Below are 17,569 nucleotides of genomic sequence, written 5' to 3' on the forward strand. Positions count from 1 at the left end.
TCCTCCTTATAAACCTGGAGATGCTGCTCCAACAACTTGATGTCCCTTCCTGCTCTGAGGGTTTCAGGCAGGTCATCACCTCTGATGGACACTCTGCACACAAAGAAATAGATTTTTTTCAGCACTAAAATGAAGTCTAGATCATCTAGAGCATGTGAACACAAAACTAAGATAATTACTGTCCACTGGCTGCAAACGGGGCTCTAAGCTCTGAGATGCAGGATTAAACACTGCTGTCTGCATGCATTATTGAGTTTCTCTGGGACGGGGAACGGCTACGGTACCTTAAGAGGATCTGCTGATGGCGGCATCCTCCCAAGTGTTTTCATGGACGCTCCGTGTCTTAAAAAAAACAATCCTGGAGAGCATCAGCTGCACGTCTGGGTCATCCCTCCTGGACAGAATGCAGAAACAAAGAGACTGTTTTATTGTTTGATTATTTAAATCCACACAGCCAAAATGGTCTGCAGACTACTGAGTATACAGCTTTTATTAAATAGACTGCTTATGGCAAAACCAGCAGATCATAGAGATTTAACTCGTGTGCCACAAAGTCAGTGAATCAATGTCTTCCTCCTTGATCCTCCTCAAAGACGTTTAACACGACATGTTGAAGCGGTCCTTGCTAAGTGGCCCAGTGAGGGCTCACGTCTCTGCTTGTGGCTGAGGGAGGTCAGAGGTCACGTACGGTTTTCATGAACCGCTGCCTGACAGACGTGGAGAAACGTGTGCATGTACAGAATATCTGCTTCCTTGTACAGGAAAAAGGATCATTGATGTGTGTCGCATCCTGATATTTTATGAAAATAATGTCAATATCAGTGATCCCCGTATGGGCAGGGAGCTGCTCTTTTATGTTCTTACATTATGTACATATTATGCTAGAAAATCATAATAATGCCACTGTTAATCTTTAGTTTCTGGCTGTTTTCAGCGGTGTAAAAAAAAAAAAAGATGCTTTGGGGGGAAAAGAGCTTCTCATTACTGTTTATTGTCTCAAGCCTTCATTATATCCTTTTGTTGTTTTTTTATTGCCACTCAGTCAGTCCTGCTATTATGACATGATCCATTTATGATTATATTAGTTTGGTTCAGGATTATCTTGGGAAAACATTAAGATGGTAATCAATTATTCGGGGTTTTCTACTATTGAAGCATGTTTTGGATGAAAAGGTAGTTGTTTAAATGACGAAGCGTAGCTGCTTTTGTGTTGGCAGGGTGTGTACGATGACATTTAAATCGCATGCAGCAGAAAATATACTTAGGATACAAACAATGGGTTTTGAAACAAATGGAGCTGAAACCTGAGGGGGCAGGGACCCATCAGGCCAGTTCCTCTTCACGTTGTGCTTCTACCTGGTAAATTGCACACTTCTCCATAGCGGTCACACACACAGAGGACAGTTTGTGTTCAAAAGGAAGATCAGTGTCAACGTGGGGCTCATTTGTATTTTAAAGTACGTTCTAGTGGAGGTTTGATGGAAGACTTTGCATGTCAGTGATGGTAAGAACATCTCTAGGATTGCTTTTAAAACACTTGGCTCATTTTCCATTTTTGATTCAAAGGGAGTGTTTGTGGGACTCACACAGTGAACACAGTGAAAAAGAATTGAGTTGCACTGTACCAGATAGATTATGTGCATGTAAATCATGCTGATAACTGGGTGATCCGACATGTGTGGTTACTCTTCCAAGCCAGTTCAAATTCAGGCCTGACCAGTTAGGAACCTAAAAAGCTTTGCAGGCCATTTCTTTTGATACCCATATTTAAGTGTTTTATGATCATAAACAAGGAGCCACAGGAACTAATATAATAATAATCAAATATTTGGAGACAGCAATTTAATATCACTGATGTCAATTCAAAGTGTCAAATATAGGAAGTTTGCTAATATAAATTGGTGTTATGTGTAGATTAAGATTTCACACTAAATGAACATGCTTAGTACTGCACACATTGTGCTCATGTCTAATACACTAACAACAGGTTTTCTTTCCAGCTGGATTGTGGGAAGTACACTCATATTGTCCCACTATACAGTTATACCACTTTCCTCTTGCAGCCACCAAACCTGAATAGATCGATGGATATAACCATATATATATATATATATATATATATATATATATATATATATATATAACCTATATCTATACACTAACCCCCTCATGAGTAGAGTCAACGATGAAGGACCTGGTGGACTGGGTAGCAAGCCGAAAGAGGGTGGCACTAGACAGGTTGCTATGGAAACAAGGACAGATTCATGGGTCGGGGGTTTGAAGAAGTTCCGCTGTGTGTCAGAGGAGAGCAGTGTGAGTGTGTTTCTGGCCGGGAGTTCCGCTGGTTGCCGGACCAGCATGAAGGAAATGTGTGTTTGGGGTTTTTCTTTAAAGAAACCTGCTGCCAATAATCTACACTCCCACTTTGAGACAGCGGAGAGAATGGATTGCTCACACCTTTCCCAAGGCGTTGTGAAACATGCAGATGATGCTGACACCTAATGGTTGCAGATAGGCGTAGACAAACGTCATTTGTGCCCACATGGGTAATGATGTTTGACAACATTTGCAGGTTCCCAGAAAGAAACATGAGCCGGGTTTTAATGTGGCAGCCCTGGCAGCACCCAGACGCTGCACAGAGGCTTCTCTATGTGAGCCGGTGCTTCAGTGTGTCCGATGGGAGGACGCACATGGACGGAAGTGTCTTGAGATGTGGGGACAGACCAGCCTGCATAGATTTACATTATTCATCATTTATGTCTCTGCATCAGTGGAAGCAACGTTAATCAAGCCTCAAGTTAGTTCAGACAGACATGGAAGTTATTTTATAGTCCGACACCTATTGTTTATTCACTTATGAACAAAGTATTGTAGGACTAGCCGTCCGTATAAACACTTGGCACTGATTCTACCTGCATGCACACAGGGCCAGAACATTATTCATAAATGTGGTCGTTTTATAATGAAATAAAATAGCACGTGGTAGTCTTTCTCCTGGCAGTGAAAATGTGCATTCTTAGGGTTGCACAAGGGGAATCCTAAGTGTGGCCCTGCATATACAAACATGCTTCCTGGCTGTTTCCAGCATTTTAATCCCACCTTCCCATTCCCTTCTTGTATTAGCATCTAGATTTATGTGGATTTTGAATGCTCCTTCCAATATGAGCTCATTTCCATCAAATGCTCCTCTAAGCTCTGCTGTAGAGTTTAGATTAGAACGAAAATGCATTTTATTGTTGATGTAAATGGATCAAACCTCAACATGATCGTCGCTGTCACAGATAGAACAGTGTCCTTCCGACCTCTGTACGTTTGTCCATTCTATGGAGACTTGAACATATTAATGCCGTACAGCGCAGGCAGTTGTTATTTTAAATTGAAGCGGTGCAAGGTTGCAGCTTCAGATCAAATATAATGTGTCCAACACCACTTTTATGAAAAATAATGAGAAAACAGGCACAGAAGACAATACAATGTGTACAATAACTTGTTTCCTCTTTTTGAAGAGCAGACATGAACAAAAACAAATTGGCAGCAAGACTACCTGCTAACAGCGAGCCCCTGCAGCGTCCCCGAATGTCTTCTACATGATATACGTGCATGTTAACACCTCGACACACGTTGCCATATCTTGAAACACCATTGAAGCTGATAACAGTTTCTCAACTCTCATATTTTATTTACAGTTTTTACGGCAAAACGAAAAAAAAACGAAATGTCTGCTGAAAAGGAGAGAGTGTGAGGACGGGCGAGAAAGGGAAACAAAGATTTCATGTGACTTCCTCACTTTACTCTATAGCATTTTAAGTGTGTGTGTTTGTGTGTGTGTGTGTGCGTGTGCGTGTGCGTGTGTGTGTGTGTGTGTGTGTGTGTGTGTGTGTGTGTGCGTGTGCGTGTGCGTGTGCGTGTGTGCGTCAAGCTTTTCTGGTAGCAGCGCTGCAGCGCTGCACCTGCTCTATAGGCTGCAAGCACGAGAGAGGAGATGCGTGTGAGAAACCCAGACAGGAAGAAGCCTCATACCTTATTGAAAGCGACGAACGGTTTCGGCTTGAGTTGATTGACGTCAGTTTGGTCAAAAACAGAGTTATCTGCAACAAACTATGACAGACTGGCTGATCTGTACCCAAAACAAAACTACTTTGCTGGTGAGTTAAGACGATGAATTGTATTAAAAAAAAGGGGAAGCACGCTGCTTCATACTCTTTAGACCAAAACGGTTTGCTTTAAATTACTTCTACATTATGAACAATGTTGCTATTGTTTTTGTTTGTATATTCTTTTAAATCCTGGTGAACTAACAGACCATGCTTGTGAACATATGTGAGGGTGGGAGACGGTTTACAGTTATTTCTCTGTGTTGGCCGAGTGTCAGTGAGCTAGGACGGCCCCCTCCCCTGCGTTCATACTGTCTCCTGTGGGCATGCTCAGGATGGATGTGGTGAGCATGAAGTCTGCTATGGAACTATTTAGGGAAACGTTGGAGCGGAAAGTGTGTAAAGGAAAGAATAATAGTGAAAGAAATCAGAGACGAGGCATTACTCAACAATAAAACAACGTCAGACCTGCTTTATTGTTGCATTTACAGACTTGTTTATCAAAACGTTCCCTCTTCACAAAGTGCTTCTGTGTCCTCACTGAGGAGCCGCTATGGGTCGGATATGAAGCTGTCGATTGAGATAGCAGCAGTGTGGGTGAGCGATGGGAACGATGAAGTTAACACCTCTTTTTTCCCTCCAGGTGGCCAGTGGACCTGACTAAAAGGGAAGCAGCAGGCACTGTCGAGTGCAGACTAGTCGAGGCCATGTTAGAAGGGTTGATAGAGACGGAGCCTCTCCTACACAGAGGGCTGGAGCTCCAGTGATGTTCATCCCGTCCTCACTCTGCAGGAATGAGCACCCGGCAACCGGTAGAACCACCAAAACACACATCGGCACAGGACGGACCCCGGCGACGAGACCCAGCTGCACCTTCTCCTCAGTCAGCCTCCATTTACACTTCAGGACTTGCTGACTTGTGATTCGAAACGTGTGGCGCCTCACAGAGACATCTATGACAGCCCGCGGGTTGAGAAGGTTCAAGCAGCCTAAGTGGTGTGAATGAGTGTAGTTGTTGCTTTCGCTCAGAGGGGTTTTTCATCTAGTGCAGCGCTCTCATTTCACACCGGAACCATAGAGACCAGGACGGACATTTTACTGGGAGAGCAGGAAGCTCTGGGCCAGACTGGAGAAGAGACTGTGGGACTGGAGTCGGTTTCTCGGGCACCATGCAGTCAGATGACCTCTTCATACGCAAGTTTCGCCGGCAGAACATGCGGCCGCCTATCGCCACTGTCAACTTTGACCCCAAGCGGGAAGCAGGTGTAGTGGAGTGGCCGCCGAGGAGGGAGGCTGATGGAGCCGAAGAAGACAGCCTCACTCCGAGCCGCGTGGGGCTGACGCTGAGGTCGGTGGGCCGAGGGCACATCATGCAGAGAAGTAACAGCGATGTGACCTTAGGAGACCTGGACTCCTCCGGGAAGGCAGGAGGGAAAGCAGCTCGGGCGGTCGGTGAGAAGGCAGGTGCGGGGGCTCAGGGGGACGGGGGGGTGCTTCTACACAGGGAATACGGCAGCCTGTCCTCGCTGGAAAGACAGACTCAAGCCCAGGAGCTGAGCACAGACCACCAGGGGCCCCTGAGTCCAAATGCCCTCCGCTTCAAAGACCCTTTCCTGCTTTTGGGTCTGCAGGGCAACCCTCCAGAACCTGATGGGTTTTTTCGGGGTCTGTCTGTTTCCATAGGCGACTCCCCGAAACCAGCCAAGCCTCCAAAGCCTGAAGGCCTAAGTAAGAAGACCAAACCCCCTCAGATCCCTCAACCAGGTCCCTATGACAACATCGGGGGTGGAGCCTGGGTGAGGAACTTCGCCCACTACGATGTTCAGAGTATCCTGTTTGACCTCACCGAGGCGGCCACAAACAGGGACAGCATCGGACGCAAAAAGAATATCACCTCAGGGGCCTCAGCTGCCTCCCAGCTGCGTCCGCTCTCCCAAGCCACCCCGTCCTCACCTGCACAGGGCGGCGGAGGCAACGGGGTGAACGCAGATGACCCAGAGCAGTCGCTGCTGCTGGACGAAGGCGACGGCAACGATAACGAGCTCCTGCTCAGCTGCCCCCACTTCCGCAACGAGACGGGGGGAGAAGAGCAGGTGGGTCTGGGCCGATCCCAGGGAAGGCGGGGACTCTGGTCCAGCCTGCGAACCCCCAACGATGCAGTGTCGGTCCTGGAGGAGCCCAGAGAGAGTCACGTTCAACAGCAGGGGAAGAGCAACTACTTCATAGAGCACGCAGATCTGGGGGCCCATTACTATCGCAAATACTTCTACATGAAAGGTAGGTGTAGTGCAAGTCAACTTCAGCTGACTCAGTTTATGCCAAGTCAATGGAAAGACTAATATGACATATATATTATTCAGACTCCAACACTGCCACCATTGTATTTATTTGACTGTATTGTCATCACAGAACACCAGAATTTCTTCGGCAAGGACGATCGCCTCGGTCCGGTGGCCATCAGTTTCCGTCGTGAGGAGAAGGAAGGATCCAGCGGCGCTCAGTACAATTACAGAATCATCTTTCGCACCACGGAGGTAAAGTGGCACTTTTTCTGCCCTCAAAGCGCCCGTCAAGCTCATTGTGTGTAAAACATTGATTTGACTGGATGTGATGGCTGTGAACCTTCTCCCCAGATGAAGACACTGCGAGGCTCCATATTGGAGGAGTCTGTGCCTTCTGCTGCTCGTCACACGACCCCTAGAGGCTTGTCTCCCAAGAGGCTTCTGGAGTTCATCATGCCTGAGCTGAACCTGCACTGCCTTCGCTTGGCCTCAAACTCCCCCAAGGTCCGGGACACCCTGCTGAAGCTGGATGAACAGGGGGTGAGTAAGGCCGTTGCATGTGTCAGGACATTGGATCGGGACAAACAGCAGTAAAAAGGTCCGTTTGTTTGTTGATGAGCTGACATTCTGAAGTCTTCACCTCCACGTCGGTCACTCCGGTGTGTTTCAGTGTGAAAGTGCAGGGATTCTTTCGCTTCAAACAGCTTGTGCAATGTAAAACAGGCTCAAGAAGCTGTCACGTAAGCTTTCATTTTTCAGTCCATGTGTGATGTTTTCTACTGTGTTGTTTTAGTGGCAGAAATCGTTGTTTTTTTTTTTAATTTTATTTCCGTACACATCAAATTGTTTCTGTACATTTTTACAGTTTTGAAATCCATTATAATTTAAGATATTTTCATTCATGATGAATCTGTCCATCAATTTTTCAATGAATAATTCAAAATATTCAACACGTCACTCACTCTCAGAGCCCAATGTGACTCCAGTTCCTTCGTAAAACACTCAAAAATTATGGAAAGGCTAATGAATTGAGGGAAAAACACATCTTCAATTTCAAGAAACCAAACTATTTCTCTAGGTTTAATAATTGAATCCCTATTACATGAACAGAAACTTCATTTTTGACTGCTGAACATTCAACCCCACACAAACCAGATGGCCTCTAGCTCAACCTTGAGGTTAACTACTTGAGAAAATGAATGAACTACTTTTACAAAATGAGCCCTCAGTTTGAAGCGTTGCCTGAACTCTGCCATGAAAGCTGAAGGGGATTAACACGTGTAATAGTGTAATGTGGGCTGTGCAGGTGTGTGACACTACAACATGAATTCAAGTCAAGCTTTTTAGCGGTGAAACAAGATGTCACCTGATCTGGATGCTCTATTAGACGAAAGGTCTTGGCAGGATAATTGTAAACTCCTGCTTCTCTGTCTTCTGGTGCAGTTGAATTTCCAGCGGAAGGTCGGAGTGATGTACTGCCGGGCCGAGCAGAGCTCGGAGGAAGACATGTACAACAACGAGAGCTCGGGCCCGGCCTTCGAGGAGTTCCTGGATCTGCTCGGGGAGCGCGTGAGGCTGAAGGGCTGGGAGAAATACCGAGCTCAGCTGGACATCAAGAGTGAGCTCACCCGCATCTATTGGCTGCATCTCACCTTGTCGCAGGAGCATTATCTGAAGGGCATCAGTGCACCACTGAAAGCCTGAGATAACTCCTATCTAGCCACATGTAATCTGAGTAATGCCTGCAAAATAGCATAGTCACTGCTGATTATATCAACGCTGTTTTCCCTTCGGTGAGCGGCAGAAAACAGCAAATGGGACAGATTTCAGCCCGACTGTGACATATTTGGTTTAGTCTTTCATTCAGATGTTGACCGATTTCACTAAATCACTATCCGTCTTTCTCTCTGCGTGTGTGTATCGTGTGTGTGTCTCGTGTGTATCACGTGTGTGTCTTGTGTGTGTATCGTGTGTGTGTCTCCTGTGCTTGTGTAGCCGACTCAACGGGGACACACTCCCTCTACACGCGCTACCAGGACTATGAGATTATGTTTCATGTGTCCACCATGCTGCCCTACACCGCCAACAACACACAACAGGTAAACATAAAACCAAAACAGATATATTTGAACATATGACATGAATTTACCAAGTCCATCTCTTGTTTCCGCTATTCATTTAAAGAAATCAGAAATCACCCATCTGTGTTCAGACTGTCATGCTTTGGTAAACTCTTTAGAAAAAGCCTCAACAAGCATGACATAAAAACCCTGCCCCCCAGTGTTGACCATGGATGAATCAGCCATGTAAGGTTTAAACCTGTTCGCTGGACGTGACATTCTAATATGGATCAAACGTTTAAATAAAACTAAATATAGTTGTGACAAAGCCCTGCGATTCCTTGAAGTTACAAAATTCTGTAATTTCCCAATTATCAACAGCATGGTCATGCAAGCTTACTTTAGAAAATACTTACAGCAAATACTTAATGTTTATGGGTTTAGCTTCAGGGTTTTCCTAAGTTAGCCTTTGATTAAGTTACGGCATTGATTTTTATTTGGATGCACATGCGTTACCGCCTTGGTAATTACTGCTCCTGGGGTCATATACTCAACAAATGTTCACACTTGCAAATAAGGTAGCTAAAACACCACAATTGCATCCAAAAATAAAATTATCTCCATACATACAAAATATTAAAATGTAAACGTATTGATACAAAATGTAAAAAAAACCACAAGAATAATAATAATAATAATAATAATAATAATAATAATAATAATAATAATAATAATAATAATAATAATAATAATAATGTGTTTTACTGAAATGACCTGCGTGTTTCTTCAGTTGCTGAGGAAGCGACACATCGGGAACGACATCGTGACGATTGTGTTCCAGGAGCCGGGTGCCTTGCCCTTCACTCCAAAGTCCATCCGCTCCCATTTCCAACACGTCTTCATCATCGTCCAGGTCCACGAGCCCTGCACCGACAACACCCATTACAGGTCTGATCACATCGCTGACTCTAATACAGACCTTCAAAGAAAGACCTTCTTTGCTGGCTGAAATAAAGTCATGCTGGGCCACCGGTTCCTATGTGTTGTAGGAAGAATTGAACTAAAACGACTGAATGAAAATGTGTAAAAAAAAAATAGATTGCAGACAACTTTTACTCATCATGTCTTGACATCCGTGTAAATCAATGTGAAGACGGGTGCTGCTTTGTGCACTTTTACACGTGTGTCTCCTACGTCATGGGGATTATGAAGAAGCTCAGGAGGAAATTTTGTCTAAATCTTTATAATTATTCTGTCAAGCGCTGGAAAACAAGCTTCTGCTGCCCACTCTCTTTCTCTCTGTCATGTCTGTTGTTCTCTCCCTCTCAGGGTGGCTGTGACACGCTCTAAAGACATGCCGTTATTTGGCCCACTGTTCCCGAAGGGCGCCCGGTTCCCTCGCTCGCCTGCCTTCAGAGACTTCCTCCTGGCGAAGGCCGTGAATGCTGAAAACGCCGCGGAGAAATCAGAGAAGTTCCGCTCCATGGCCACCCGCACGCGACAGGAATACCTGAAGGACCTGGCCGAGAACTACGTGACCACCACACCCATCGACTCCTCCACCAAGTTCCCGCTGCTCTCTCTGGGAGGCAAGCGCAAAGACAAGCTGAAGGGCGCCAAAGGGGCGGAGCTGCACAGCGCCGGGGCTCTGGTGTGGGCCGTGATGGTCAACGGCGGAGATGACGGGGAGGCGGGAGAGCACAGGCTCCCATGTCTGCTGGGGGTGTCTGCCGAGTCGGTGGTGCTCATTGAGAGGTGCACGCGCAGGGTGGTGTTCAACTGCTCCTGCCGAGATGTCATCGGCTGGAAGGCAGTGACCGAGGCCAAGGAAGGGGGGCCCTGCTTGGATATCTTCTACGAACGTGGGGAGTCGGTGTCAATCAGTGTGATGGAGAGCCAGACGGAGGACATACGAGAGGTGGTGCAGAGGCTAGAGGTGGGTGATGGTGTCCGGATTTCAAATCTTGCAGCGGGTGTGGTCTTCTTTCTGAATCTCTCTTCTGCTCATCTGCAGCTGGTGACGCGGGGCTGCGAGGCCCTTGAGGTCACCCCCCTGCGCGACGGAGTCGGCCAGCCCGGTTTCCTGATGAACGAGGAGGGCTTTGTGACGGAGCTGCAGCGGTTCTGCTACGCCGAGAGCGGAGGCCTGCAGCTGTGGGCCCGCGTGGTGCGGCTGTGCGGACACTCGCTGGTCCACCTGAGCCCCGAGGAGAGGACCCGGCTCCTCCGCACTGCACACAAGATCCACATCACTGTCATCCCGCCGGACGAGAACGGCAAGCCACGCAGGTGGGTGAGGCTGCAGATACGGGGGGGGGGGGACTATCGGGGACTGGAGAACGGGTTCATGGGCATAACAGCGAGTCCCAGAAGGTGGACGGTAGTCCCAGTGCTTAGCAGGGTTAGCAGGTCAGTTTAGGAAAACCTGAGAGGTGCCACTCCGGGGTCACAGCTCACTCTAACCAATCAATCCCCCCAATGATCTTTCATCACACTGGCAAAGGCTGTCCCACCGGTAGAGCACACTTCCCCCGCACCCGAAGTCAGAGAGGGCAGAAACAGCTGTGGACAGAATTGTTGAAATAAATAAAAACCAAAGTGGACACCTCTGCAGACATTTTAATAAGTGGTTTATTTATATTTCATTCCTGAAATACTTTTTCTGTGACAACAAAGCACAAATTACCACAAAGATGTCATAATTCTTGATAGGAAGTGGTCTCTGTGATCCCAAAGGGATGTAATAGACAAATATAGTGCATTTTTCCATCGTGTCTATGTTTTCTGGCTTCTGAATTTGTTTATGCGATTAGAAGCTGGTCAGAAAGGCTTGAGAGCTTGCTTCCTACTAAGTATGTTGGTATTTTATCTTGTACAGAAGTTTCTCCGAGCTGTACCAGAAAGCCATCAAGGATGCAGAGTGTAAACCTGGTGAGGATCAGTCTGGGGAGGCCTGGGTCCTGGACGATAGGGAAGAAGAGGAGGAGGAAGAGGAGGTGGAGGAGGAGGTGGAGGAGGAGGAGATAAAGGAGGACAAGCTGGAGGCGAGTGGGGCCAGTGAAGCCGACATGACGGAGGTGCAGGTGGAGGCCAAAGAGGGCGAAGGACAGTCGTGTGATGGAGGGCAAAGTGAGAGAAGCCAGGGCTCCCTACTCACGCCACCCAGCTTACCTTTGTTACGAGCCACCTCGCTGCAGGACCCACCGACCAATCAGAGCCAGGAGGGCGGCGGCTCGCAGCTCCCACGCAGCTGGTCTTTGGAGAGACAGCTGACCTACAGGGACACGTGCGATGGGTGAGTGTTACTAAAGCTCACGTCACTGTGTAATGGAGGCATTATCAGTCACATAGCAATGCTGCTTTCAAGATTACAACAGTTACATTCACAACATTGGGAAAGAAGAAAGTAAAAGGGCGATTAAATCATCCATCATGGCTGAAAATAACCCCAAACTGAAGCTGACTCATCCCAATTCAACCTCGGTGCGTCACTTCTCCTCCAGCGGACGAGACACCAAGCACTGTGTCACTCTTAACTACCTTAATTCAAACGTTTTAGAGAGTGTTTTACATTAGAAACGTTTGTTTTAATGTTTTCTTCTTTTAAAGTTTGGAAGGTTGTGCAGAAACTTTAAAATGACAGTGAATTTTAAGTGTTTTGTTCTCTTCCAGGCCATTAAAGTTGACAGCACATTTGTTTCCATTAAACAATCACTTAGTTTATGATCTGCACTGTGCATTTCCTCCTCCTCTTCAGTATAACAGTCCTTCTCTGACAGTCACATGAATGTCAAGTACGAGAGAAAACACGTATGTAGGAGCAGCAGGACATACTGTATGTGTCTCAGATCATTATAAGCACACAACGGGTTTCACCCCGAGAACTCTCAAGAAGTCACAATTGAACATAAAGGGAATACTATTATAATATATATATCAACAGTGCTGCTCAGCAGAATGAGTCTGACTGCTCTTTATTATCGTGCAAAGCAGAACTGAACAATTTGACCAAAACCAATCAGATGTGATATTTTTGATGGATGATATTGTGAGTGCAGGATGACAAACAGCAATCATGCCTATTTCCAAGCCATCCGTCTAAGTGCTCCAGTTTCTGTTTTTTACCTCAGAATTTCATAAAAAAACTACAACAAATGTCACGAAGAATCAATAGCAGATTTGCTTTGTGTGTGTGTGTGTGTGTGTGTGTGTGTGTGCCATGTGTGTGCCATGTGTGTGCCATGTGTGTGTGTGTGGCAGGCACGTGTATGACAACATGGGGCTGAAGGGGGAACGCCACATCTACGAGAACGTCGGCGAGCTGAGAGACGCCACACCTGATCTGATCCTGGCCGCCAAACCCAAGGTCGCCCCGGAGGACGAACAGGTGACGGACCGAGACGAGAGAACATCTGAGGGTTTCTCTTTCCAGCGTCTCCGTCCTCTCTCTGACAGTGTCATCTGCCCTCTCTCTCTCTCCCTTTCTCTCTCGTGTCTTCAGTTCATGGGCGCCGAGTTCGGTGATGACAAAGCTTCTGTGAGTGACTCGTCTTCCCAGTTGTCATGTTTAGACCGAGCTGAAAGAAATTCACGAGCCTTAAGTCTTCATAACTCCATCACCAAGAGTAAGTACTTCCCATTTGCTGCTGATTTGTTTGAAAAAGTAATTTTACAATTTATATATATATATATATATATATATATATATATATATATATATATATATACTGTATATATATATGTAAATATATATATATATATATATCCAATCCAATCCAATCCACTTTATTTATATAGCACAATTTAAACAAACACAACGGTTTCCAAAGTGCTTCACAGTTAATAATTAAAATTACCACAACAGAAGCACAATAACAACGATGGACACAATAGGATAGAATATATATATATATATATATATATTAAAGCAATGGCAGCATGTTAAATGAAAACATAAATGTGTGTAAATGAATTGGGAGACAAAGAGGACAAAGAGATATGATGACCCTGATCATGGACCAAACAAAGCTCCTCTCTCAGACACGACAGCTGACACGACGACTCAAATGATGAACAATTACACGTGTTTGTAAATCATCTCTGCCTGATTTAAGCCTCAAAGTCCTTTTATTCCCGATTTGTTTCTGCCTTAAACCCCTCTCTTCATTATCCTCCCTCTGCCCCACCCTGCATTCCCTCTATACCCCCCCCCCCCCCCCCCCCCCCCCTTTCATCCACGCTGCCCCCTACCCCGCTGATCTAATATCACCCCTGCTCGGCTGCCACCCCCTGCCAGCGCTGGGATAAAGGGGGACAGATGGGGAGTGGGTGGGGTGGAGTTTTTAGGCAGCCCCAAATCAAAGAGCCCCTCTTTCACCATCTGCTCTGCCTCCGCTGAGAATATGAGACTCATCATTTAACCGCCATAACAGCACACTCGCTCGTCCCATCCTCCTGATTTTTTTGCGGGGGCGACTTCTGATTGTTTTACGTCACGTTCTTTCACTCAAAATCTATTCAAATTCATCACCACTTTTCAGCTAAAAGATAACATTCCAGATCTTAATGGATCTTAAAAAGGAACCTAATTCTAACACAAAACATTTATTAGTTTTTTCTGTTATTCAAATTGTATATGAATGTTTTTGTCTTTTAGTATGTAAGCATGTTGCCTTAAATTCCATTTGAATCGATCTAAAAGATCTTCATTAACATAATTTAATGGAAGCTGCGGGCAGCACATCACAACTTTTCCTCCTTGTTTCCTGTGTTTCCTGCCCTCTGAACCCGACCAGTGTTAACACGCCAGCATCCCCCAGTGGCGGCTGTTTGTTACTGTAGAGTGGCTGCAGTCCAGCGTTGTGCTGGGTTAAACCTGGACCTTCTTTTCTCTCAGTTCTCTCAGAGACGACCGACTCCACGGAGGAGGAGTGGCAGTCCATCGCTGATCTGGCTACAGCCTGCCGCAGCATCCTGGAGGCTTTGTCACGAGAGGGTGAGGGACTATTTCTACAGGCACACCTCACTTACTGTGAAGTAACACAATAAACTGTCCGTTACAAGTAAAGACCAGCATTCTCAACCTTAAGTTTTATTATAGATGATGTTTTAATGCCGCATTAAAGGGATAGTTCGGAATTTTGGACATAAGACCTATTTTCCAACTCAGCCGGTGTGTTCGAGACGTCTGGAGACGTTTTCAAGACATTTCATTCAGTTCTTCTAGTTGCCGAGTTCGCTTGTGCTATGGCTAGCGCAAGTCAATGGTTCTAATTAGCATGGCATTAAAAACACTCATACCGACTCCACAGTGCACCCGAGGCAAATCAATTGTAACAGCAGACTATCGATGTACATATCTGTGTTGATAGAATGTAAAACCAACCTTGCATTTTTAAGGATTTATGTCTCAGCAGCAGCAGCGTGTCATACTTCCTAGTAGGCTATGGCAGCGGCGGAGTGATATCACCTAGCACTTATAAGTTACCGGTTCTATAATAGTTTGTTTACCTGCTGTCATTGCTACAGACGCAGAGTAGCCTGCAGTGCTAGTTTCTTCAATCTCACAGAAATGGCCACTTTTGGAGAATATACTGAAACTTTTGAAGACTGTGTTCAGGTGTGTATTTACCGGCTGGATTCCGAGCAGCGTGTCTTAGAGTTTTGAGTCCGACGGAGCAAAGTAAAATTCCGCTGCTGCTGAGAAACTAGTCCCTCAAAAAATGGATGATTCATGCGATGTGAGGTTAGTTTTGTTTCAAATATTATTCTATCAACACAGATATGTACATCGACAGTCTAGTGTTTTAATTGATTTGCCTCGGGTGCACTGTGGAGTGGGCAAGACCGTTTTAATGCCATGCTAACTAGAACCATTGACTTGCGCTAGCCATAGCACAAGTCGGCAACTAGAAGAACTGAATGAAATGTCTTGAAAACGTCTCCAGACCTCTCGAACACTTGACTTGGAAAATAGGTCTTATGTCCAAAATTCCGAACTATCCCTTTAATGTGTATGTCACATTTTGCTGTTGTAGTTGTTTCAGGTTGTGCTACTTTTAACTACTGTAATATATACAGTATATATTAAAGCAACAGCAGTGATATTCCTGATATTCTAATAAAATCATCATTATGTTTACAGTGTAAACAGTGAGAACCACGCGTCCGTTGTGATCATTTTGAGCTAATTGAGGTTTTTAAGTAGTTGATTTATCTTTTAAGTGAATTCCTTCAACTCAATTTTTTGTTGTTTTTTACACTGGAAAGGTTTTGAACATTTTGTAACGCTGTCAGACAAATGTAGTGGAGTAAAAAATACGATTGTTGCTGAAAATTAGTGTGGTGGAGAAAAAAATTCCTTTTATTTATACATATATACAGTACTTGAGTAAATGTACTTACTGTAGTTACATCGCAGGTGGTTCAACACGCATGTTCAATATGAAGATTCAAGGTTTTTGTTTAAAAATGACTGTAATGTTTGTTCTTTGATGGACTCTCAAATAAATAATAGCATTTTCAATATATGACCAAAGTATGATGACACCCCTGGTTCTAAACTTTTAGTTTTTCATAGTTTGGACCCTTTTGTTGGAAGTGGTGAAGCTTAATGACATGCAGTGATGTGTTAGACAATCAAAGACCCTCCCCAGTTTCAACCTGATGCCCATGTGCACAAAGGGAGGTAATGTGGCAGAACTGCACGTGCTGGCATGGAGGCCTGACCTCCACCACACCCTCCACCTCAGAGTGAACTGAAACGCAAACGAAGGAGGACCAGGCCTTATCGTACCTGGTTCCAAAATCTTGCCAGCATTTTGCTTTTGGACTGATGTTCAGCAATCACCTTTGAGTGTGATGTCCAGGTGTCCACATACTTTTGACCATATAAGTGAAAAACAGCATAGTACAGATCTGCACTCTATGTGAAGCTAAGCTGCTTTAGCACATGTATGTGAGACAGTGTATGCCGCCTGTCTTTGTTTGCTTCATGTTTTCATGTCTATGTTCAAATATAATAATGTTCTTTCCACAGACCGTAAAGCCGGAGACCCCTCTGACCAGACAGACGGCAAGCTGAAAGACCCAAAGGAGAGGTGGGTTGCTATACAGCACACACAGGGTGAAGCAGACCGTTCAATATCTCTCTAGTTAGTATCTTTTCTCTGAGTTGTTCACACGTCCCCTTTTCTCAGCTCTACTTCTTCATTCTCGTTCAATTATTTAGACGCTATCGGTCACATCCGACTGTTTGAGTCAATGCCATGGTTTCTGTACCTATAAAGAGAGCCCTCTTGCTGAGTCAGCGATGCACTATGCACACACACACACACACACACACACACACACACTCACACACACACACACACACACACTCACACACACACACACACACACACACACACACACACACAGCTGGTCTGACTCATTGTCATCTTTCAGTAAAACTCCCACTCTGATCCATTTTATTTCTCTTATACATGTTTTCTCCTCACATGCTGGGTCCGAAAATACAAAGTGCAGAGCTGTTGGCTAAAAGTGAAACAGGAATTGAGTCAATAAAAATATTTAAAAAAACACCAACGTGAAGCTTTTCATCAGAAGAAGTCCCTACAGGTGGACTTTATGTCCACCCACGTACTGTAGAGCTCAGCACTGATGACTACATCCCTTTTTAAATTAGATTTGTCTCCAGCTATTAGTAAATAGTTTAAAGTAGACACGAGTGTAATTTACTCCATAGCACCTCTCATTCTTACAAGTTAAATTAAAAGGAGATTTAGGGACTACAATAAAAAGCTTAAAATAGGCACAAGAAGATCAAATATACAGCCTTTTCAGTAAACATGCACTGCTAGGCCCAAACCATCTGATGCCAATATTCCTTGCTTTAAAAAGCATTATCACATCACCAGGAGGCCAAGGAGCGCCGTTATAAATAAGTGCAGTCAGACAAAATGCATCATGGGATGACTCCTCTCACTGAAAATGGGCCTGCTTGTCAGTCTCAGCAATTACCGTAAATTGATCTGTGAGTATTAAGGTTTGAAGACCAATCAGGCAAATTGAAAAGTTCACTGAGATGAAGGGGAGGCGTTATAACGGAGCGGGGAGAAAGTTTCCTTACAAA

At 45.1% G+C, this 17,569-nt stretch overlaps 1 protein-coding gene across 8 annotated transcripts in view; it reads left to right on the forward strand.

Moving 5' to 3' along the window:
* The window catches only part of sipa1 (signal-induced proliferation-associated 1), a 30,605-nt gene that overhangs the window by 9,123 nt on the left and 3,913 nt on the right, over nt 1–17,569 (forward strand). For 6 of the 8 annotated variants that reach the window (XR_014598438.1, XR_014598439.1, XM_084029304.1 and 3 more), the window contains exons 2-14: nt 4,738–6,371; nt 6,504–6,628; nt 6,728–6,916; nt 7,820–7,994; nt 8,372–8,475; nt 9,227–9,384; nt 9,766–10,372; nt 10,451–10,725; nt 11,315–11,731; nt 12,697–12,823; nt 12,938–13,061; nt 14,333–14,431; nt 16,475–16,535. Coding sequence is in view for 6 of the 8 variants with exons in the window: in XM_084029304.1 (XP_083885430.1) it covers nt 5,264–6,371; nt 6,504–6,628; nt 6,728–6,916; nt 7,820–7,994; nt 8,372–8,475; nt 9,227–9,384; nt 9,766–10,372; nt 10,451–10,725; nt 11,315–11,731; nt 12,697–12,823; nt 12,938–13,061; nt 14,333–14,431; nt 16,475–16,535 (3,569 nt within the window). In the remaining 2 variants the exon portion in view is untranslated. Of the gene's footprint in view, nt 1–1,395; nt 1,505–3,963; nt 4,146–4,737; nt 6,372–6,503; nt 6,629–6,727; nt 6,917–7,819; nt 7,995–8,371; nt 8,476–9,226; nt 9,385–9,765; nt 10,373–10,450; nt 10,726–11,314; nt 11,732–12,696; nt 12,824–12,937; nt 13,062–14,332; nt 14,432–16,474; nt 16,536–17,569 lie in introns of those variants that run through there. The other 2 variants (XM_084029305.1, XM_084029303.1) reach the window with 2 other exon arrangements.

This window comes from Eutrigla gurnardus (genome assembly GCF_963514095.1).
Source record: "Eutrigla gurnardus genome assembly, chromosome: 15".
In the NCBI taxonomy this organism is placed as follows: domain Eukaryota; kingdom Metazoa; phylum Chordata; class Actinopteri; order Perciformes; family Triglidae; genus Eutrigla; species Eutrigla gurnardus.